The sequence below is a fragment of the Arvicanthis niloticus genome, chromosome 2 (assembly GCF_011762505.2).
Source record: "Arvicanthis niloticus isolate mArvNil1 chromosome 2, mArvNil1.pat.X, whole genome shotgun sequence".
NCBI classification, from domain to species: domain Eukaryota; kingdom Metazoa; phylum Chordata; class Mammalia; order Rodentia; family Muridae; genus Arvicanthis; species Arvicanthis niloticus.
In genome coordinates, this window is record NC_047659.1 from 10049252 (window position 1) to 10072634 (window position 23383).

The following is a 23383-nucleotide window of genomic DNA, read 5'->3' on the forward strand; positions in this document are numbered from 1 at the left end:
TGGGGAGTAGGATGCTCTAGCAGGTACCTCACATCCAGGAGGAAGACCACTTTCCCTTCCTCCCTGTAGGTTACAGGAAGCAGGCCACACAGTCTGAGTGCCAAGGGACATTTGTCAAGTCTTTCCTCGTTTATACCCCATCTGTGTCCCTTCCTCTCTTTGCCTACCTGTGCAGTGGTCACTAGGTCTGTGGTGAGAGCTCAGCCATGTCACAGCACAGAATAACCCTGGTGGATGTTCACTGCACAAAGATCTTGCCGAGGGAGGTAGAACTTGTTCAGAAAGCTGTCGTGGACCAGTGTAAACCATGTGCTGGGGACGGGGCTGTGATATAGCTTTGGTTTTGTGGAGCTTTTGTGCAGGCCAAGAGGATTCCAACAAGCAGTGTGGTTTATGTGACAGGCAGTGCATGCTTACGCCTTTCTAAGTGCATGGCATCGAACAGTCTGTCAGTTCAGGGGGTTTTGTATCTGTCTGTGATGGGTGGGAGTAGGCTAATCCTAGGGACAAAGTTGTGTAGCTTTGGTCATGGCACTCTCCTTGGAGCCTCAGGTGACAGTGAGGTAGGAACACTGACCCCATTTCTTGCCTCTGGGGTATCTACAGGTGCTGAGAGATGTGCTATAGAGTACCATATGCATGCGATGACAGTCTGACCAGATGGCTCTGAGCTCCTGATTCTTGTATTTTACCTCCCCATGCTGGGAATACGGACATGGGCACACATCCCATTTTCTGAGGGGCTGGGGATTGTGCTCAGGACCCGTGCATGCTGCCATCAACTAAGGCACATCCTTAGCATTGAAGTTTTGTTTTGAGACCAAGTGTCACCATGCAATCTAGGCTGGTCTTGAACTTGCAGCATTCTTCCTGCCTCAGCCTGCCTCAATTTTCCAAATCCTGAAACTTACAGTGTTCTATGTATCTGAGCTTGTCGTGGAGCTCACTATGTAGACCAGGCTATTCTTAAAATCATAGAGATCTTCCTGCCTCTGCCTCCTGAGTGCTGGGATTGAAGGTAGGAGCCACCATGTCCAGCTCTGTGTTCTTTGAAATGAAGAGTGGTGTTTGGGGATCCATATCCTAGTGGACTCAGGAAAAGTTGCACACAGTTGACTGTCAGCAGAAGTCCCCTGCCTTGACCTGAAAGTTTCTGGTGGGTATTGGATGATTTTTTTCTCTGGCCTGGACACTTCTGAGTCTCAGGTGGGAAGACTGAAATGATCTAAATGTCAGGAGGGTAGGAGGGTCACGAGGTCAAGGCCAGTCTGGAGTACATAGGAGACCCTGCCTAAGAAAGAAAGAAAGAAAGAAAGAAAGAAAGAAAGAAAGAAAGAAAGAAAGAAAGAAAGGAAGAAAGAAAGGAGGGAGGAAAGAAGAAAGACGAACAAAAGGAAATATTTAACCAGTCTTGTCCTTTATTTCCTCACTGAAGAAATGGAGGCTCTGAGAGGGAACAGAGGAGCCCACAATCTCAGAGGCCACAGAGCTGGACCCAGGGCGCCTGACTGCCCTCTGTGTCGCGGCCCAGCCCAGAAGCAGCCAGGAAGGGTGACTGGGCCCGGCTAGGCTACAGAGGTTATAATTTTGAAAATTAAGTAAATAAACAAGTCCTCCTCAAGCAAGGCCGGCCCTGTGTGGCTCCACAGACGGGCCTGTGTCTGAGGACAGCCCAGGCTTGTCCACTCAGACAGAAAACTGCATCTGGTTAAAAATAGCCAACGCGCCACCCTCCTCCCACCACCCCCATCCCGTATTTAGGCTGCCAGGAAAAGGGGAGGGGGGACAGATTGCCTTTCCTTGTGTGGAGTTGGTCCCAGCTCCCTGGGAACCACCATAGGATAGAGCTCTCCATGTTCAGGACAGTCACTGTGTGACTTTGGTCAAATCTCCTCGTGTTTCTGGGCCTCAGTTTCCCCTTCTTTAAAGTGGTGGTGATCCCATCTCATGTCGACAAGATGGAAAGATGGTGTGGGTCAAGTGTGTATACACAGCAGGCCCTTTGTGTCTCTCTGACCCGGCTGGGGCCTCAAAGGCTGGTCTGTTACTCTTGGCCTGAGGTGGGGGCTTCTGTACTGAGCAGGGGGTTATTTTCTTACCGACCCTGGACTCCCCTAGTTCTAGGAGGCCAAACCTCCTCCCAGGCGCAGCTGTTGCAAGCAGCACTACTCAGCTTTCCTGTTTTTCTGTGGAGCCTGAAGTGGAATCCAAGTCTAGCGACTTGAGGTCCTGCCCTGCTGGCCTGGTCCCCTCCACCCATACAGGGCCCAGCAGACTTCCTGTGCAATTAGGGGCCGCCTGCCACCTTCCCACCCCCTGCTAAGTCACATGGAGAGCTTTTAAGAGGCTAGCTCTGTGTATCAAGAGGCCAGTCAGCAATAGATGGACTGAAAGCTGTGTGGTGCCTCGGACTATACCTGCCTCCAGTCTAGGCCTCTTTTCCTCATAATACAATACATAATATATAATACAGTACATACATAATACCTTCTCTAGATCCTTCTAGGCTCTTCTATACCTTGGGGTCATGTTATAGATACTAAATGACACTACAGGACTCTCAGCCTCATTCTGTAGTCCCCAGTGCTTGGGCTGGGGCCCTTGGCTGCCCTGGTGGCCATCCTTACTAATATATTTGTAGCATCTGAGGGTTGGCTCCTCTGCATTCCCCCTGGGATTCCCTGGGTGGACAGTGGCTTTGGTGATGACAGCCTGCTTTTCCAGCTACTGACCAAGCATCCTTAGGTCCTTAACTGTTTCCCTTGCTGTAAAGGATGTCACTGACCCTTAATGTTGCAACGGTTGTGAATTTGTGTGTGTCTGGGAGTCGTCGCTCCTATGATGATAGACACCATGGTGCTTAATACCTAGATATGTGGGAATAAAAAGATGCCACTTGGGGCCCAAGAGATGGTTCAGTGGTTAAATGCACTTGTTGCTCTCACAAAGGATCCAGGTCCAATTCCCAGCCCCCATGAGGGGGCTCACAATCATCCCTAACTCCAGATCGAAGGGAGCCAACGTTCTCTTCTGACTTTTATGGTTGTACAACTGTGTACACATGCACACACAGGCAAAACATTCATGCAGACAAAATCAAAGCATATAAATGGAGGGAGGGAGGGAGGAAAAGAGAGAGAGGGGAGAGAGAGAGGCCACTCTCCAACCTGGATGCGTAGGGGCCTTGGCCTGGGATTTGTGGTGCACAAGAGTGGACAAGGATGGAGGGCGTGAATTTGGCTGCTTTCAGATGCAGGAGAGCCCAGCCTTTCTCTCTTCCCTTTATTAGAAGGAGCACTCTGGGCCTATTGTGTTTGAGGCCATAGGCACAAGGTGCAGGCATCCACACAGGGTTTCCTTCCTGCCTGTGCCTCATTCCCCTTAATGTGACTCACTGGCTTTCAGATCTTTGTTCTTGTTCCGGACGGTAAGGCTAGGGATTTGGACAGCCTGGTCCTCCTCCTGGGCTCCTGACCCGTCTCTGGACTTGGCTGAACTCTTAGTGTGACAGGCAGGGACAAGGCAGACCCTCAGCACCGTTTGAGACCCCTGTGTACTTGGCACTGAGCTGGTGGCTGCCAAGCCCAGACCCCTAGGTCCTGCCTGTGCAAAGTGGTGTCCAGTTGACTGCTGTGCAATTGCCACCTTTCCTTGAAAGCTTGCTTTTGTCCCGTGGGATAATTATTGTCATTTGCTCTCCTGTCACAGATGGAACAGATTCCTGATGGCCTGGGGTCCCCTGAGTGAGTTCAAGCCTAAGGCAAACGTTTTTACCCTCTTAGTGACTTTGTTCCTTGTTACCTATCTTAGAGAGGTGTAGTGACGGGGGTCCTGTTGCTGGCTTCATGAAGTGCGGAGGTGGGGGAGCCAGGAGTTTGTGTCCCTAGGCTGAAGTTGCTGTGCCTGAAGCCTTGGGACCTTCTAAAGGCCAGGCAGGAAGTGGTGACATGAAGAGATTGATGGGCCATGTACCCACAAGGCTTAGAGAAAAGAGACTAAGCCCTGGGTTAAACCTATGTAGCCACTCTACAAGGAGATTTAACCCTAGCCTAGTGTGTAGCCAAATGGTATTGCAGGATACTGACTACACAGAGGGAAGTGAGACCGTGTGTCAGTGAGTATAATTCAGCAGTGTAACATGTAGCCAGTGTAATACGTAGCCGTGAGAAGGGAAAGAGCTGTAGACCAGGCTGGCTTTAAACTCAGAGGTCTGCCTGCCTCTGCCTCCCAAGTCCCAGGATTAAAGGCGCGAGCCTCCACCCCCTGCCTGCCGCCACCTGGGTCCCTCCCAGCGTTTACCTGGGCATTAGAGATCCGAACTCAGGCGAACTCAGGTCATCTTAACTCGGGTCGTCTTGCGTGCACAGCAAGCATTTCACCTCCTGAGCCATCTCCTTATTCCTTTCCTGACTTTTTTTTCTAAAGCAGTAAACATATCAAATTAAAAAGAATGCTGTGACCCTGTTGGTTATATTTCTTGGAGAACAATTCCAGATCTTTCTCTGACTCCAAAATCAGAGTCACGCCAGTCTGACAAGACCCAAAGGAGAGTTGAAAGTGCAGGGCGGGACCTAGGGAAAAGGAGGAGGAGAAGGAGGAAGAGGAAGAGGAAGAGGAGGAAGAGGAGGAGGAGGAGGGTGGGGTGGGGTGGGGAGGAAGAGTCTGGTGTTATCTGTCTATAAGGTGGTCATGGTGGTTAACTACTTGTAGCACCGTGAGCTTCTGCTGTGCTTGGCACAAAATGACCACTCTGGAAAATGAGTCTCTGCTGTCTGAGCCCCTGAGGCTTTAGAGGCCGGGCCTCTGAGGTGGGACTTGAAGGGTAGATGAGGAGAAGAGGTCCCAAGTACTGGTAAGGAAAACCTTCCAGTAGGTTGTGTGTTCTTGCTGGCCGTAGCTGCAGCAACAGTTCTGTGTACAGGGCACTTGATGGTTGTTTTGCAAAGTGCCATCACGTGTCCCAAGGAAGGGCTAGGCCAGTGGACTGCTGTGCCTGCACAGGTGAGTGTCTGCGGACCCCAGCCTTTCAGTGTTGGGGAGACACTGCTTGCAGATCTGACCTGCTGCAGTTTCCCAGGCTCTTCAGGTTCAGGAGCCCTTGACAGTGAAGGGTCAGGAAGAGAAAACAGAGATCTGGGCTTAGATGGCAGCTTTAGTTAGCATGCCAGGTGGTGACTTTTTCTTCCATTGATGAGTGACCTAGGGCTGGCTCTGTGCAGGCAAGGCCCTGCCTTTTAGCCAGTACTGGGACTATCTCTCAAGCCCTCAGTTAATCTAGTCCCAGAGGCTGGGCAGGGGCTGTCCAAGAGCCGAGTTAAGCTTTCTGGGAAAACCCAATTGTCTTTCTGTATCTTAGGGTTTCTGGGAGAGGACATTGTGGAGCTCTGGTGTGACCTCACGTAGTCAGAGGACAGGTAAAGATGTCTTCAGATGGCTTAGCGGTTAAAGGTGTTTGTTCTGAAAGCCTGGTGACCTGAGTTTGATCCCCGAAGTCCAATAAACATGGAAGGAGAGCCAAACATCGAGGCGCACCTTTAATCCCAGCACTCTAGAAGCAAAGGCCAGCCTGGTCTACAGAGTGAGCTCCAGGACAGCCAGGGCTGCACAGAGAAACCCTGTTGGGAGGGCCTGGACCCTCCCAAAGTACTGAAGACAATGACTGTCTCTTCCCACGAGAGTGGCAGGTCCAAGGGATTACTTAATCTTAATCAAACTGATCCCAAGTTCCATCCATCCACCTGGGGTGCAGGAAGGGCCCTGTCCTTAACTGTCACCAGCCCCTTATTCAGGTCAGAAGCCTGACCGATCACGAATACAACTTGGCTTATTTTATTTATTCATTTTGTTTTGAAGCATGTGGGACTGCGGCTAGCCTTGAACTTGTGATCCTCCTGCCTCAGCCTCCTGGGTAGATGGTACTACAGCTTCGAGCCACCATACATGGCCCTCTATCTATATGGTCTTTGTACCTGACACCACAGCCTGGGGTTGGGTTTCTGTCAGCTCAGCTGTAAGCACATGAGTTGTGCTGGTTCACCTTCCGGTCTCCTTTGTTCCCTGTGTCTTATTCCTCCCTGGCCTGGAGAAAGCATCTTCCTCCTCTTGTCCTCACCCTGTCAGCTCTCAGGACCTTGGGATCTGTCTGAAAGCTGTAGATAACAGCAGCCTGTGAGTGAGTGCATGTGTGTGTGAGTCCATGAGTGTGTGTGTGGCGTGTGTGTGATGGGTGGATGTGCAGGGAGGGGCCTGACATTTCCTGGCAGCTTGGGAAGAAACTAGGTGTTACAGGCATTCAGCAGATACATGGTGGGGGCGCGTGGTCCGTTCAGTCCTTTCCTGTTGGGGCTGAAGTAACTGTAACTTTCTATTTCTTGATTTCCATCAGACCTGCATGGGCACTTATGGGCTCTCCCTGTCAGACAGACAGGGTGCCAAGTGCTCCTGGCACATCTTACTGGGCCCTTGCAACTTTTATTGTTGTTGAGACAGGGTTTTTCTTATGTAGCCCAGGCTGACCTTGGATTTGTAATTTTCCAGCCTCAAACTTTCTGATGCAGACATTACAAGCATACCAGTGCTACACCTGGCTTAGGTGGGTCATTTTATTAAAATTATTTTAAAAAAAAATTTTTTTTTGAGACAAGTTTCTCTGTTACATAACTCTGGCTGTCCTGTAACTCACTAGGTGGATCAAACTGGTCTTAAACTCATAGAGATCTGCCTGCCTCTGCCTCCCCAGTGCTGGGATGAAGGTGTGCACTACCACACCTACCTGGAAGAGTTTTTCTTTTTTAAAAGTATTTATTTTCTGTGTGAGTGTTTTGCCTCTACATCTAAGTGCACTACATTTATGCTTGATGTCTGAGAAGGTCCGAAGGACATTCACTGGACCTCCTTGAACTGGAGTTGCAGATGGTTGTGAGCCATGGTGCTGGGAATTGAGCCCAGGTCCTTTGCAAGAGCAGTAAGTGTTCGGAACTGCTGAGCCATCTCTCCAGCCCCAAAATTACATTTCTTTTTTTTTTTTTTTTTTTTTTTTTTTTGGGAGGGAACTTTGTTTGTTTTTTCGAGACAGGGTTTCTCTGTGTAGCCCTGGCTGTCCTGGAACTCACTCTGTAGACCAGGCTGGCCTCGAACTCAGAAATCTGCCTGCCTCTGCCTCCCAAGTGCTGGGATTAAAGGCATGCTCACCACCGCCCGGCGGCTGGCTCATTTTTAATGCTCATTTTATGGAAAGAAACTGAGACTCAGAAAGCTAAAGCCAGTGGTGGAGCTGGACATGCATGGTCCCAAGTCTGAACTGGTCCTGATTACCCCTTTGGGGCAGAATCTTTTTCTGCCTCTGCTTGCACATCTCTGGTGGCTGGGAGCTCTCTCTCCGAAGGTCACCTGCCCCCGGTCTGGGCATCAGGTGCAGATAGAGCCCTCTCTGAGGCCCCGGGGGCTATGTTCACCTGCAATGTAGCTTCAGTTTGGTTTGGCCATACGTTTTCCAGGGAATTTTCCAGACTCTGATTGTTCATGGCACGGTGCCATCCAAGTGTGTCCCTTCCCCCTGTGCCTTGAGCTTACCCACTAGGAGACCATGGGAAGGAGCTTAGACACAGAAAGATAGACAAAAGGCACAAGTGACAGATAATCAAAGTATTGATAATCTTGGATTCCCAGCTGGTGCTGTCTCTGGGGATGATGACCCAGCATCTCTGATGACTGCTGTGTCTGGGGTGGGGTGTGTGAGGTGGCACCCCCATCCACAGTGGTGTAGGACTAAGGCTGTGGTTGGGTGAGGTCTGCTGGCTGCTTTCTGTTGGGTCCACTTCCCCTTTCTGATTAATTAACCATAGATCCTAAACATGTTATGTTTCCCATTTTCCCTCCCTCCCTCCTTTCCTCCCTCTCTCCCTCCCTCCCTCCCTCCCTCCTCTTCACCCCCCCCCCCAGATAAGACATGATGTCTCTAGAGATCCACCTGCCTCTGTCCTCTGTCTTCCAAGTGCTGTGATTAAAGATGTCCGCCGACATGCCCAGCATGTTTCCCGTCTCTTTCTCTTTTGCTTTTTTTGAGACAGGGTTTCTCTGTGTAACCCTGCCTGTCCTGGAACTTGCTTTGTAGACCAGGCTGGCCTTGAACTCAGAGATTTGCCTGCCTCTGTCCCTCAAGTTCTGGGATCAAAGTTGTGTGCCACAGTGCCCGGCTATGTTTGCTGTTTCTTGATTGCTGTACAGAAGGACTGCGTAGCCCCTGCTAACTGACAGGCGCCCTACCCTAGCCAGTAGTGCCGGGCAGATGAAACGGACTCCTTTCAACACTTCAAGCGCTGCCACTGGCAGTGCCAACTCCTGTTTGTTCAGGCTCTGTGGAGTTACTCATTTTACTTAATCCTTCTGACACCTGATGACGTAGGGGCTGCTTCTTTAAATGTACAGCAGGGGAAACTGAGGGGAAACCATGTGCTCAGTCTCCTGGAGCCAGTGAGGTGGGCTAATCTGAAATTACCACTTACAGCTAGAGCTTGCTGTCGCATGGAAAGCCCTTGGTCTACACAGGGACGGGGTAAACAGATTCTTGCTTCCTTGCATGTCTGAAGACTGGCTTGGATTTCCTGTGTTGTCTGCCGGACACACTCATGATTCTCAGCTCCCTGCTTCCCGCTGTCAGGGGCTAGATGCCCTGGACCCTGCAGACTGTGTCATTTGCCCTTTGGGTTCCTAGTCAGGGTGGTTACCCATTGTGGGGTTGCTTTTACACACTGTGTCAGAGGATAACTTGTGGGAGTTAGTTCTCCTTCTCCCCTGTGGGGTCCTCACTGAACTGAGGTCATAAGACTTCGCTGTAGGTGCCGAGCCAGACATCATTTTGTTGTTCTCGTTGTTGTTATCATTTAAAGTTTATTGATATTTATTTCACATATGTATATCACATGCATACCTAACGCCTGTGGGATCCAGAAGCGGGTATCTGATCTCCTAGAACTAGAGTTCTGGCCACTTGTGAGCACCGTTGCAGTTTCTGGGAACAGAATCCGGGTCTTCTGCAAAACCAGCACGTGCCCCTAACCATTGAGCCACCTCTCCAGCACCATTATGGTTTTTCTTTCTTTTTCTTTTTTCTTTCTTTCTTTCTTTTTTTTTTTTTTTTTGGTTTTTCAAGACAGTGTTTCTCTGTGTAGCCCTGGCTGTCCTGGAACTCACTTTGTAGACCAGTCTGGCCTCGAACTCAGAAATCCGCCTGTCTCTGCCTCCCAAGTGCTGGGATTAAAGGCGTGCGCCACCACCGCCCGGCCCATTATGGTTTTTCATTGACAGTCAATCTCCTTCATTAGATTCCTAGAGCCCATCTCTGGAGACACACAAAGAGCTTGAGGATAGGCATGATGCCAGCCCTGTGGCGGGCCTGGGGTGGGCTCTCCAGCTGTGGGCTGCTGCTGGAGGCCTGGGCCTCCTTTCTCTGTCTGCTCCCCCAAATGCAGGGACGTCTGTGTCCTGGCCTCCTAGAACAGGCTGCCAGCTGGAGGCTGCGGGTACAGAGCTGATGCCAGGCAAGTGGGTGGAGCTGGGAAGGGATGAGAAGGCCTTTGTTTCTCCTGTTTGTGTCCAGATGGGAACTGATTTTCCTGACACAAGTGGAGGATGTGAAGAGCAGTCCCAGGTGCTCCCCCGCCCCACCCCCAGACATTTCCCCAGGCCTACACCCTGGCTGCCCTCTCCACCCCTCAGGCCCTCCTGTCTCAGCTGTTACCCTTCATGAGATCTGTTGTTGCTGAGTTCTGGTTAAATATTTGCTAACTGAGAAGTTTGCAAGGCGGCTTTGTGCGAAGTCCTGAAGTCCCAGGTGACTACTCCCAAATCTGTGTCTGGATAAGGAGACCCAGCCCTCCTGGGCCTTCAGAGTCCTTTGCAGGTGGCCTTCTTGGCATCTGGAACTAGATAACCTTTCCCCCTGGGGTCATTGTTTACATGCCTGTTTAATGGATCAGAGAGAGAAGGCAGAGGCCAGGCTTGGGTCCTGGAGAGCCAAGGTGGGGAAAGCCTGGAGACCTGCTTCCTAATCTCCGTGTCTCAGTCCCCATCTATCCACGGGTCAGCTTTCCTGGGTCTAGGAAGGTCCCTCTCGAAGCACCAGTGGCCAGTTAACAAAGGGATGTGGCAGCTCAGGATTCAGTCAGCCCAGCCCACTAGACGCCTTGACCATTAAAATAGGACCTGTCTTTTTCAGAGTTTTCCATTACCGTTTGGGGTAGTAGGGGTCTGTGATGTCAAGCCTGGCTTGCTGTCTTACGTAATGCTGGGCAAGTCACTGAATAGCTCCGAACCTTAGATTCCCTCATCCAGAGAATGGGTCTGTCAGTTTGTCCTGGTGAGAGTTAAATAAAGTCATGGTGACGATTCTTGCTAAAGTGCTTCAGAAAGCTGCCCCAGTGCTGGCTCTGGGCAACTGTGCACGCATTAGCTCATGCTGCGATGATTATAATTATATGCAAATGGGGAACCAAAGAACCTTGTGGTGGGGAGCAGGGCAAGGCAGTCTGACTGAGATTCTGAGCTTGGGAGCCGAGGAAGGTTGAGTGCAGATTTGGGGATACACTTGGTGTCAGTGGGACACAGGCAGGGCAGGGGCTGGGAAGGGCAACATGACTGAGAACCTCTACCTTGGATTGCTTTCATTGCTACCCGTTTGTGGCCTGCAGCATGTCAGGACATGGGGTAGGAGCTGTGTCATTGCAGGTGGGGAATCTACGCTCTCCTGGGGCTGTTGAAGGCCAGCTCATCCTTAACAAAGCAAGTCACCTGATCTTCTGGACATTTCCACAGTCCTTAGGGCCTGTTGGCCTGGCAGACAAGTCTCTGCTCTCCCTCTGTCTGTCTTTATAGTGGCAGCACTGCTCCTAGGAGCTTCTGGGCTCCTAGATCAGGATTTGCTCTGCTGTTCTGTGACCTACATGAGAAATGCTATGTTCCCAGCCAGCCTGGTGCCTCTCCACTTGTGTCTAAAAAAAAAAAAAAAAAAAAAAAAAAAAGATTTGTCATTTGTAGTGCTGGGAATTGAACCCAGGCCTCGTGCACAAGCAGATGTTCTACCACAGTCGTGTGTCCCTAGCCTCCTTCTGCGTATAGCAGCTCTAGACATCTCTCGCAGTCTGTCCTCAGTGAGACAGCAGTCTGTCCTCAGTGAGATGGCAGAGTCTCCATCCATCCACCCTTTGTCATTTAAGAGTGAACCATATAGTCTCTGGATACCTGGTGTCCCCAGCCTACAGCAAGTGCATACACAGACACACCGTAGAACTGTGTTCCTAGGAAGGGGGTTTTCTTTGTTCATTCCTGATCTTCAGGACGGAGGGTTAACTGCAGGTCTCTTCAGGACACCTGAGGTGAGAAGGGAGGGAAAGCTCATGTGACATCCACTTCCCCAACAAAGAAGACCTGTGTTGGATATGTTCCTTCATCCCCCAGAGCCTGCGAGGCCCCAGCTTCTGCGATGGCCTTTCAGCGTGAGGAGTCTAGGGTGGATGTGGAGCTTGTGAGAGACTTCTCACAAGTGTGGAGAAGTGGGCAGCATGCTCCTGCCCTGAAGATTTCCAAAGGAAGAGAATGATAGAGCTGAAGGATCAGTGGAGGAGGGGGGATATTCAGGCTACTGTCCTTATAATAGGAGCCATACCTTCACTCCAAGGGCAGAAGGAGCCTTAGAAAGTCTGTGAGCATGGAGGACCAGGCAACTCTCTACTACTGTTTCGGGAAGGGCCAGAGGGAGTCAGGAATAAGTTTGAGGCTAAGGTAGGTGTCAGCAGGTAGTGACCGGGCTGGGGACAATGGCAGGTGATGCAGGCTGAGCTGAGGCGAGCTGGCCTGCTGACTGACCTGAGTCAGCTCACAGTTCTGATGGCTTGGGACCCAGAAGCTGGGGCCCAGGCACCCGCCATTGCTAAGGACACCTTCCTTCTGGAGCATCTCGCCAAGGGGCCAGCATCAGCCCCTGCTCTCTGGAACAACTCCCCTCTGCACAAGGCTGATCGTCACACTTTCTCTTCCTGGCTCTGGCTCTGCAAGGTCCTGGCCTGCTGGTCCCAGCTCTTCTCCTGGGCTGATGATGCCCCCCCTCATGCTGGATGATGAAGTCTGTCATTACTCTTCCTCCCAACTTATACCTGATTACAGGTCCCAGGCAGGAGCCCTGCATCATCCCTCCTGACAGGGGCCACCCACAGGCTGCTGCGTCCTCTTCAGAGGCTGGCAGTGACGACAGTCTTGGTGGTGGGTGTGAAAGGTCTTTCCCCGATTTTGACTCAAATTGTTCTGAGTCTGTGTCGTGTGTGTGTGTGTGTGTGTGTGTGTGTGTGTGTGTGTATGTGTATATGTCTGTGCATACACATACACACACACATATATATATATACACACACACATATATATTTATATATGCAGTGTATATGTGTGTGCCTGCATATGTCTGTCTGGATACCTATGTAGATATTTGCAAGTGCAAGTTATGGCCAGAAGTGGCTCCCGCAGTTGCTCTGTGCTTTACTTGTGAGGCAGGGTCTCTTACTGGTACTCCTTGGTTTAGTTAGGCTGGCCAGCTAATAAGCCCGGGGCCTCATTGTCTCCTCAGCAGGGACCTGCACGCCCCCACTCCCAGCACTGGACTTAAAGAACTGGGTGCCGTGCCTGAGTATGTGGGTGCTGAGCATGCAAACTCAGGTCTTTGTGGTCACGTGATGGGCATTTTTTACCAGCTGAGGCATCTCTCCAGTGTGGCCTCTACACTGCTTGTTCTCCCCTTTGACCTCTCCCCTCCCCCATATTATTTATATGCTGTGTGTTCTTCGAGAAATCACTGAACCTCTCAGAGCTTTGGTGAAATAAGGTCCATGCAGGGCCAGGGACGTGGCTCTGTCAGTGGTGCTCTCCTTGCTTGTGGGAGGTCCTGAGTTTGATCCTCAGTGCTATAAGAAAACAAACGCTCATACTTTGAGATGGGTGTGGTAGCTCTCTAGAACTCGGGAGGTGGAGGCAGAGGGCTCAGGAATTTAGACTCATTCTTGGTTACATAACAAGCTTGAGACCAGCCTGGGCTATATGAGACTGTAGTATTATCCTGAGTGCCACGGAGACCTAAGTGGTCCAGGAGAAAGACTTTGGGTGAGACACTGAGACCTTATAGACTCCTGTCCTTATCTGTTGGGCTGTGCTGTGTGACTCCAAGAGTATGTGACTACCTCTCTGGGCCTCAATTCTCCTGGCTGTGACAGTCAGATGGTGTAGTTACTGGTATTTGATTTCATGACATGGGGAACCTGAGTCCCCACCTCCACCTACCTCAGTCCTTAGTTTCTGGGGTGGGTGGGTCATCATCCTGGCCACCTCCCCCACTGCCCTATCTAGAGTCTTCCCCAGTGCTCCAAGAACCAGGCGGGCCAGTTCTGAGTCTGCCCCACCCTACAGGTGCTGTCTGTCACCTGCTAGGTTTCAGTCCCTATGAAACTCTGAAACTGGGCTGGGCCTGGTAGTGAGGCTTGTTCCACGAGCCCACTGGAGGGACCGGCCAGACCAGGACAAGTTTGGCTCAGTGCCCACATCTGAGTCCAAATCAGGGCAGGGCTTGCTTGAAGTCCCTGTGGTCCTCATGAAGTCAGCTGCCCTCCTGGTTGGAGATTGTCTTCTTTGTCCTAATGCCATCCTTGTGGACAGGGACTCGGGCACAGGCTCTGGGTCTCAGACCTGGGCTCAGCTGCTGCCTTCTGTACTGGTTCCTGAACAGTGTGGGAGGGGCTTAGTTGTGTGAACGGCTGGCATTAATTAGTCAGTGCACCTGTGGATAGAGATCATGTAGGGTTTCTCCATGGGTGCAGCATGCCAGGGCTCACAGAGTAGAAACTGCTGAGACCAACATTCAAGCATTGAAGGCAATGGCCTTCATCCTGTGAGACTCTACCCCTCTGGTGGTCAAATGACCCTTTCATGGGGGTCGCATATCAGATATTCCGAATATCAGGTCTTTACGTTATGATTCGTAACAGTAGCAAAATTACAGTTATAAAGTGGCAATGAAGATAATCTTATGTTGGGGGGGGGGTCACCACAACATGAGGCACTGTATTAAAGGGTCACAGCATTGGGAAGGCTGAGAAGCACTGGGTTAGGGGCTCTTCCTGCAGCATGTCCCCCAAAGGACCCCGCTCTGCTTTCCCCATATACAGCTTAACCTGCAGAATGGGCCTGGTACCCCTCTCCCAGCTCCCCAAGGCTTCAGGGAACTTCAGGGCACCCTGGGACCCTTGTTCTTCATGGCTTCTGCTATCTACACAGGAACTGGTGTGATCCCCAAAGCTGTCACTTTGGAAAATCAGAGATCAGCACTCTTCCGGCCACGGAGCTGCTGTTAGTATCGGTCATGTGCGCTGTCCTCGTAGGGCCCCATGATTTCTGCTCACTGGTTCGCTGATTTCCTCATTACCTAGTCAGGCGGGTACTGATGTGCCATCTTACAGAGATGGAAACAGAGAGGGAAAGTGCCTTGGCCAGGACCACGTAGCCCTGTGGGCGGAACTGGGACTTGAACCCAGAGCCTGTACTTGCAGCCTCATGTGGCGATGGAGCCCTCATTGTGGGTTGTATCCTGTCCACCTCTCAGTCCCTCTGTCCAGCCTGAGGTGGCTGTGGTCAGCCCCTGGTCTGCTTGACTCACCGGTATGTCCGTGGAGGTACCGAGGCCAGCATTTTGGTTTGCGCCCAGCGCAGGGGCTGAGAATTTCATTGAGACCTTAGGTCGTCTAAGACCTACTTGCCCATTTAGCCAAGGGAGGATCAGCAAGGGAGGGAATCTCCAATGGGCAGGGAGGTGCCCCCTGGCCAGCCTTGACTGCATGGGAGCAGGTAGGGGGCTAGATCACTCAGATGCATGACCTTGGGAAAGTCTCTTGGCTTTTCTGAGCCTAGGTGTCCTCATCTGTAAAAGGAGCACAGTTAAGCTTTGCTTCCTCCCTAGCCTGGGGAGGGACCTAGAAAGTAAGGCTAGAGCCCCATAAAGGCACCGAGTGGCAGTGTGACATGCCCCTGGGGATGGAGGACTCCTGCCAGGCTTTGGGGAAGTAAAATTCAGAGCTGACTTCCTGTTGGCCTGGGGTGTAGCTCACCTGTGGCGTGCTTACCTGGCATGCATGGAGCCCAAGTCCAGACCCCAGCAACGCAAAAACAAAACAACAAGATCCCACTTCTAACCTGGTATGGTGGCACAGGTTGGTAACACCAGTACTTGGGAAGTATGGGAATTATCTCAAGTCTGAGGTCAGCCTGGGCTACATAGTAAATTCTAACCTGGTATGGTGGCACAGGTTGGTAACACCAGTACTTGGGAAGTAGGGGAATTATCTCAAGTCTGAGGTCAGCCTGGGCTACATAGTGAATTCTAGGCTAACCTGGGCTACGTGGAGAAACTGTCTTCACTCAAAGAAATAACTTTAATTCTTCCTCCCCAAATACCTCCTCCCTTTCCTTCCAGGCTGTGTGTCTTAGGACCATGTGGGCTGAGAACCCTGTTCTGAGCTCTCAGTGGGCACACACAGCTGGGGGAGGGAGAATAAGAACACTTTATTTGTTCTGGACCCCTTTTTAGAGCTCGGTGGCATCCCTCCCTTTTTTAGACAAGGTCTAGAGCCCAATGCCTGCAGCTCTGGTGCCCTGGGGCTCCCTGGCACAGATAGGGCACTCTGCCCAGTTCTGGAGTCTCCAGCTGTCCTCAGGGTGACAGGCAGGAACCCTGGGACTACCCACATGGGGCCCAATTTGTTTTCTGTTGCCTCACAGTGGAATGATCTTCCCTGAGCCTCCCCTTGTAACCTGGGAAGTGGGAATTTGTATGTAACACGCTCCCCTGGGGAATCTGTGTGCTGGAGGCAGAGCCAGGTAACCCAGCGTCCCTGTGAGGTGAGGGTTAGTGCTGGCAGAGGGCAGCAGAGATGGGACACCCAGTCCAGGTTGGGGTGGTGACAGGAACCTGAGTGTGCACACTGGGGACACACCAGTCCTACTTCCTTAACCCCTATTTTGTCTGATCTTTGGGTTTCTTTTCCTTTCTCTTTCTTTCTTTCTTTCTTTCTTTCTTTCTTTCTTTCTTTCCTTCTTTCTAAAGTGTTTATTGGATTTTTTTCAAGCTATAAAAGTTATACCTGGTGATAAATACCTCAGCCCCCCTTTTGCCCTATAGTTGCAGGCTGAGCAGTGTTACACTTAAGACTAGTGTTTTTGGTGTCCTGGGCTGGATGGCCCTGCCGTGTCCTGCCTGGTCTGGCTCTGTAAAGGGGCTCTGTGATGCATGCTTTCTAAATGAAGAACCTGAGGGTCTGAGAGAGCTGGGCAGCCCACGCCTCACTCTCACCCGGCAGCTGGAAGGTGGGCCATCAGTGTGCAGGTTCCCACTGCTCCCTGAGCAGCGGTGTCTGGGGCTGCTGAACCAGTGCACGAGGGAGGATGAAAATATGCAACCCAGTGGGTGAGGCTAGCCCACACCCACAGACTGCCCCACCCAGTGGGTGAGGCTAGCCCACACCCACAGACTGCCCCGCCCAAGCATCTGTAGCTTTGTACTAGCCTCCAGGTTCTAGGCCCATGGTCCCTGAGGTTGGCTCTCTCTCATCAGGTGGGACCTCAGCCTGCCTCTCCCCTGCCCTCTGAGATTCTGTGGGCAGTGGGCAGAGCCCACTCAGATCCTAAGTGTCCCCATCTTCTGTGATCTAGTGAGCCCTTCACCCTTTCTGGTTCGGGGTAATCTTCAGTGTGGTGAGCTTTGGCTTTGGAAAGCCTACTTAGTGTCTACCCCAAACCTGTGCACTGGGGAGTCTCCAGAGGCTGTGAGGAGAGTTGAAGCTGATGTGGGCAGGTGTGGAGAGAGGTCTGCTCCAGGCTCTAGGTGCCACCTGCAGATACCCAGGCTGGACGCTGAGTCATGGAATCCTGTCAGCCCCCTTGGAGCTAGCTGCGTGCAGCAGGGAGACAAAAGCAGGAGCTATGGCAGCTGCTTATGGTGCCAATATGCAGGAGGGCGAAGCAGATTGCTACGACTTTCAGGCCGGCCTGGCTACATAGTAAGTTTCAGGCCAGCCTAGAGTATACCCTTAGACACTATCTCTAGAGAGTTGTTAAGTAGCATTTATGGGGTTGGCACTGTGAAGAGCTCCTAAGGAAAGGGACTGCCTGGGCTTGGGTTACAGAGCCCCCCGTGGACAGGGAGGTAAGGCATTTTCTAGGCCCATGGTGCCTACTCGAGTCTTCTCCTATATGCCCATGAGAGGCTTAAGTCTAGGTTAGAACCCCATGGAATGTTGCTGACCTTTGGGGTTCCCTTTGCCACCACAAATCCCAAATCTTCACCCTTTGTGTTTTGAGGGGGCTCCCTTAGTACCAATCACATGATTCTTTTCCAGCTGGCTGTCCACATCTCCAGAGTGTGCCTGTGGCCTTCCCTGCCAAGGCTCTTGTGTGACTCTGTCCACTACTGTCCTCTACCAGCTCTTCCTGAGGTGGCGCCGCCAACTCAGATTATCACGCTTCCTGTCACTTGCCTGCCACTGCCCTTGGGTCCTGTTGCTGCCCCTCCCCCATGCAGATATTCTTATCTTTGCTCCATAACCGTTTGGCCATTGGTGCACCCCCTAGATCCCTTCTCTTAGTTAAGCTCCTGCTGTGTGGCCCTCCCACCGCCACCCATGTGAGGTTTGTACTCTCAACATTAGCTGTCATCCCACCCCATCCCATCTGATTCAGAACTGAACGCAGATATGTACAAGAGGGTCCTGCCTCTCACATATTGGTTGGTTCTGGAAGATCAGCTTTCAGGGTTTGCCAGATTTTCTTCAAGTTCACTATGGGTCCTGAGGTCAAATAGCGGGGAGGGGGAGGGGTGAGCTTGCAGTCAAGAGCTCAGGAGTGGCGTCCTGGCTAACATTCTTTGTTCTTGGGTACATGAGTGTTTCCTCACATCATTTAATGGAGATGTACCCCCACCCATTTCCACTCTTTTCTTGGACCCTGTGGCTTCTCCTCTCTTCTCCTGAGCTGTGGTCCTGTCTTACTTGGGTAACTTATGCTCACCTTTTGTGGACAGACACTGAATGCCTTTCTTTCATCCCAGGCCCTTGGGTGGGCTTGGCTACTCCAGCCCAGTCAGTGCCTTGGCCTACGGAGCTGAGCTGACCTGGCTTCCATTTATTAGGGGTCACAGGTTCTTCTGATGCTTCTAGAACCTTCTTTGTCTGCATACCCTTGTCTCAGACACCCTGGATGGGATGATGGGACATGACTGGATCTTCACCTGGCTCAACTTTACTCTCCCTGCTTCCCTGGTAGGTCAGCTGGTACGCCCTTTGGAGCACAGCTCTGCCCAGGCATTAGCCTAGTAGCTGAGAGTTGCCATGGGCTCGACGGACCCAGGTCCGAGTCTTTTTTCTTTTTGTATATGGCAGCTTCCTCCTGAACTTCACCTGGCATTGGGCACACAGATTTGCCATTGTTGTGATAATACTTAGTTTGAGGATGGGAGTCCATGGCCTGGGTTGGGCCTCAGAGTTGTGGTTGAAGCTCTAAGCTGCCATGTTTGCAGGACATTCATTTCCTGCAGGGAGTCAAGGCCAAACCCCTAGGCAAGGAGTGGGCCACTAAACCTCCTCATCCTTCACCTGGAGCATAGTGGTACCACTTCCCCAGCTCTCATGAGGTTAGCAGCATGTCAGCAGTGGCCCTGGGGGTGCCCTCCCCTGGAACAATCTCATGGTCTCTGAGGGACTTTTGCTCTGCAGAGTTTTCACAAACAGGTGCTGCAAATGCATTCCTTCCTCCCCCCAGATCAGAATCTGGCCAGACACAACCTCATTCCAGAAAAGCCTGCATGGCAGACTGGCATTGTGGAGTGGTGGGTGAGCTACCCCCAGAGCCCTTGCCCCTCTTTCATGTCACTGAAGTAGGATTATGGGTGCAGACCGGAGTCTGAGATGGTAATGTCGGGGTGAGCCTGGGTTTTTCCTAGCCACCAGCTCCTGGCTGGGTCCCAGGGTTACACCCCAATCCCATCACCCACTCTCTGTGTGACTTTGTGCCAATGATAGAACCTCTATGGGTCTCAGTTTTCTTCTTTATAAAGTGGCCATGACATGGGTCCTGCCTCACAGACCCACTGAGTCCTCTCATTGTCTTAGGCCACTGATCTGCAGATGAGCAAGGGGTTCAGATGAAGGACCAGGTCTTTAGAACTTGTAATCCAAGATTGTCATCAATGGCAGGGTGGCCTGTCCTTGCTTCTAGTGCTCTCAGTGTTCGGGGAAACTGAGGCCCAGGGAGGGGAGCTTCATAAACCCCCAGTTTAGATTCTAGTGTAACTTTTTTGGACTAGGAGGCTCCTCTTCTGAGCCCTCTTGGTGTCTCAGTTTCCCCATCTGTAAAGAGGGACACGCAGGCAGGATCAATACCAAGCCTGCTGCCTGCTGGGCTTGTTCTGGAGGCCTTGGATCCACCCTTCTCTGTTCTGAAACTAGATAAGCAAACAGCTAGGAGAAGCAAGCTGGTGTTGGGTTGCTGGACTGGAGCTGTAGCCCACTGTGGAATGTGCACCTAACGCGGACAGATCTCAGGGTTTGATCCCTGACTCATGAACAAGGCTTGGTGGCACATACCTGGAGGGTCAGGAGTTCAAAGTCATCTTCGCTTTGTAGAGAGTTCGAGGTCAACCTGGCTTCATGAGGTCTTGTCTCAGAAGGAGAAGAACAAGGTTAACTTGGTAGATAAATTCAAGATATATATTTGAATCACGAGGAAGTGACTCAGATGTTTGATGTGAGGAGGCTTATCTGTACCCCAACCCCTGCACCCCGAGGCCCGGGCCTGCTGCCTCTCCATCTTTCCCTGACCAGTTTATTTTCACAGGTAGGAATCATTCTTGTTCAGAGACTGTTACTTTCCATCTGTCACAGGGTTTGCCAGTCGCTTCCACCACGGCCTGGCTTTTTTTCCTGGGAGAACTGGTTTGTGCTGGTTGGGCCTACCACTGCACTGTTAGCTGGTGCTTGCTCACCTACTACATGGTTAGCTGGTGCTTGCTCACCTGCAGGGTATCATAGGTGCCTTAGGGAGCTTGGCCCCACTCACCACACTCCTGTCCACCCAGGAAAAAAAGCAGTGTCTCCCACTTGGTGCTGGTTTGGTCACTGGTGAGGCTAAATCTCTCACAAGTCTGTTGGGTGTGGTTTTCTGTGTGCGGCTACTGACCAGCTTCCCGTCAGGAGTGGGTACCCACTTTGTGCAGACAACTCATGACCAAAGCCTTTGTCTAGCATGCAAGAGAACAAGGCGACCAGCCCCAGTTTGGGTGAAAGGGTGTTTGTGCTCTGTGTGGACAGTTTTCCATGTGAGACTTCGCAGGCCTGATTCTCCAGGTATCGATGGCGTCCTCACACTCTCATGCATCCTTCCTTTTCAGAGAAAACTGAGAAGATCCTCAGAGAGTTCCTTCATTTCTATGAGGACCAATATGGTGTCTCCCTCTTCAACAGCATGCGACATGAGATCGAGGGCACCGGGCCACCGCAGGCACAGCTGCTCTGGCGCAAGGTGAGAGGCATAGAGAGGGTCCAGCCTGAGCTCTGCAACCCTTCTGCTATGGGTCTTAGTTTCCCTATGCTGCTGGTCTGGTCTCCAAGGGCCTTCATTAGTTGAGGATAACCTGTTTCACTTGCTTCCTAGTCCTGACTGCCAGTGCCACCCCTCCCCCACTGCCAGGGCCACTCCTCCATTGTCACAGCTGCACTCTGCAGTCTTGACAGCTCAGGCTACTCACCTGTCAAGAGAAACGTGACAAAACCCTGGTCCTGCTTCCTCCCCTCCAGAGTGGAAGTGGCATGGTCCCTGCCTCACAGAGCCATGGACACTGTCCCAGGCCACACGCTCTAGTTCCCTCCTCTCAGGACTGAGGGAGCTGGTGCCCTCCCTGACCTCATCAGTTATTATCCTCTTATTAGCATTGGGGCTGGGTTTGCTGAGGAAGCTGTCTGGATCTACCCTGGGGTGTCAATGTGGCCCGGAGTGGGGACCCTTGTGACAGGCCTGGGGGTGACAGGGCTGGGGTGAGGTCAGGAAGGAAATGGCGGGTTTGGCTGCTGAGTTTCCCAACTTGAGGCAGAGGGTAGGTAAGTGGCTGGAATTCTACCCCGGAGCTCTCTGAAGGGAAATTTTGCTGCTGACTGTGCTGGCGGCAGGGTCAGGTGCTGAAGCTACGTGGTCTTTATAGTTCTACAAATGCTCAAGGTGACAGCCAGCAAATGGCTGTTTACAGGACAAGATAGGAGCTGGGAAGATGACTGGGTGGATCCAGACACCAGAGTCGGGAGAAGGCTGCTTCAGCAAGGCCCTGAGGGTTGGTTGGGGAGGGGTTGACCAACAGAGGGAAGGGACTGACAGACAAGGAATCCTTATGTACAAAGTCCCAAACTTAGCCCAGAGTTACTGGGCTGGGCTGGGGAGGCACACAGAGCTGGCTTAGATTCCTAGCCTGGGATCCTTTCTTTCCATCTGCAGCTTGCCCTGGGAAGAAAGAAAGGTTGGGCTGTTTGTCTCTGCTCCGGGTGTTGTGACTGACTGTAGAGCAGAGGTGTTTGGATCAGGCCTGCTCTCAGGCCTGGCATCTGCACTGGCCCCCGTGTAACAAGGAAAGGGAGGCTTGAATTCAGCCCAGATGAGCAGGGCCTAATCTTCCTATCCAGAAGGAAGGTCACCGGCAAATCCAGTGTGGTGACACAACCTGTAATCCCAGTATTTGGAGAGCTGCGGAAAGGCCAGCCTGGGCTACAGAGTAAGCACCAGGCCAAGGAGGGCTATATCCTAGGACCCTGTCTTAAAACGAGAACCAAACCAAACAAAAACAAACAGTGCAGGCAGCCCAGTTCCCAAGAGCCCAGGGTGAGTGAGTGGGAGCCGGTGCTGTGTGAAGCATTTTCTATGTTTGGCTTGTCATGCTCACAGGGCTGTGTGCTCATCCCGCCAAACAGGCTGTGTAGCAAGAGCAATGGCCTGGAGTTCCTCACAGTCCCTGAAAGGACCTTGATGTCTCGTGAGACTGACGGCCACGTAAAGTCATGTACTGATAGAAAGGAAATAACATTAGTCACCAGAAGGATCACAGTCATTTTCTAAAGAAGCAATCATAGCCTGCAGTAAGAGCAAATGGGTCTGTGTGAGGTGGCCGGTCTGTGATCCCAGCACTCAGGAGGCTGAGGCTGGAGCAACAGGAGTTCAAGGCCAGTCTGGGGTAAAACGGCATCTCACCTCCCACCCCAGCAAGCACACCAGTTGATAGTTGCTTTGTGATGGGCAGTTTCTCCCAGCCTCTTGCCCTGCTCTGAAGGTCACTGGGGGCACTGAGGGGCTGGGGCTGGGGCTGGGGCTGGGGCTGGGGCTGGGGCTGGGGTGTTGCTTCTCTGGGGCCTGTGTGGGGAGGGCAGGCTGGCCCTGATTTGTAGGGTCTGGAATATTTTGTACCTCCTGCAGGCCTTCCATTCAGGACTTCACCATTTGAAAAAACTTAATTTTCCCCCTTTGAAATAGGGTCTCCTGTAGCCCAGGCTAACCTCAAACTCCATCTGTGGTAGGGGATGACCTTAGACTTCTGGTGTCTGTCCCTCTACCTTCTTTCTGAATCTGGGATTACAGGCTTGCTTGTAACACCTCAGTTTACATTTGAAAAAAATCTTAAAAATAAAATCTAAGCCAGCAGCCAGGAAGCCTCAGGGAATGGCTCAGGATGGGGGAGGGGGCTATGCTTGGTGGAGGGGTGCAGAGCCTGGCTTCCCAGCTCAGGCATTGCCTCTGCGGTCACTGTAAGGCTGTCCCAAATCCTAGAGCCTTCCCAAATCCCAGAGCCTTCCGGTCCACCAAGCAGATGCTCTCTCAGCTGAGCTAGCGGGGCTGGGTCTTCCCAGGGTGTTAGGAAAACCCTAGCTGCTCTTTCTAGAAAAGACAGATTGGAAGGCTGGGTTTCAGAAGTCTAAATATAGACCACTAAGTGGGGGCCTTCTGACTTGGGCAGAACCCATGGTGGGGGAGGGAGCAGACCCATTTTTTTCCTGTAAATATTTTCTTCTTGAGAGGAAACTGGGCTTGGGTCTTATTGTTTGAGCACAATGGGCTCTCCTTTTAAGAGTGCAGCTTTCCCCTGAGGAGCAGCAGGGGGCAGCTAGGGAAAGGAGCCAGGGAAGAATGCAGAAGGAGGGGCAAGATCCACAGACACTAGAGGCCCAAGAGTGTGGGCACAGAGTCACAATGTCCCCCACCGGAACATACAGCACTCGGTCCGTTTTGTAACTGGTACCGTGTTTATCATAAAGTAAACAGAACTTGCCCA

The 23383-nt window shown here is 51.8% G+C and overlaps 1 protein-coding gene across 1 annotated transcript in view; it reads left to right on the plus strand.

Moving 5' to 3' along the window:
- Positions 1-23383, plus strand: part of Niban2 (niban apoptosis regulator 2) — a 49921-nt gene that overhangs the window by 9775 nt on the left and 16763 nt on the right. The window contains exon 2 of the mRNA XM_034494765.2: positions 20468-20598. Within this exon, the coding sequence (XP_034350656.1) occupies positions 20468-20598 (131 nt within the window). The remainder of the gene's footprint in view (positions 1-20467; positions 20599-23383) is intronic.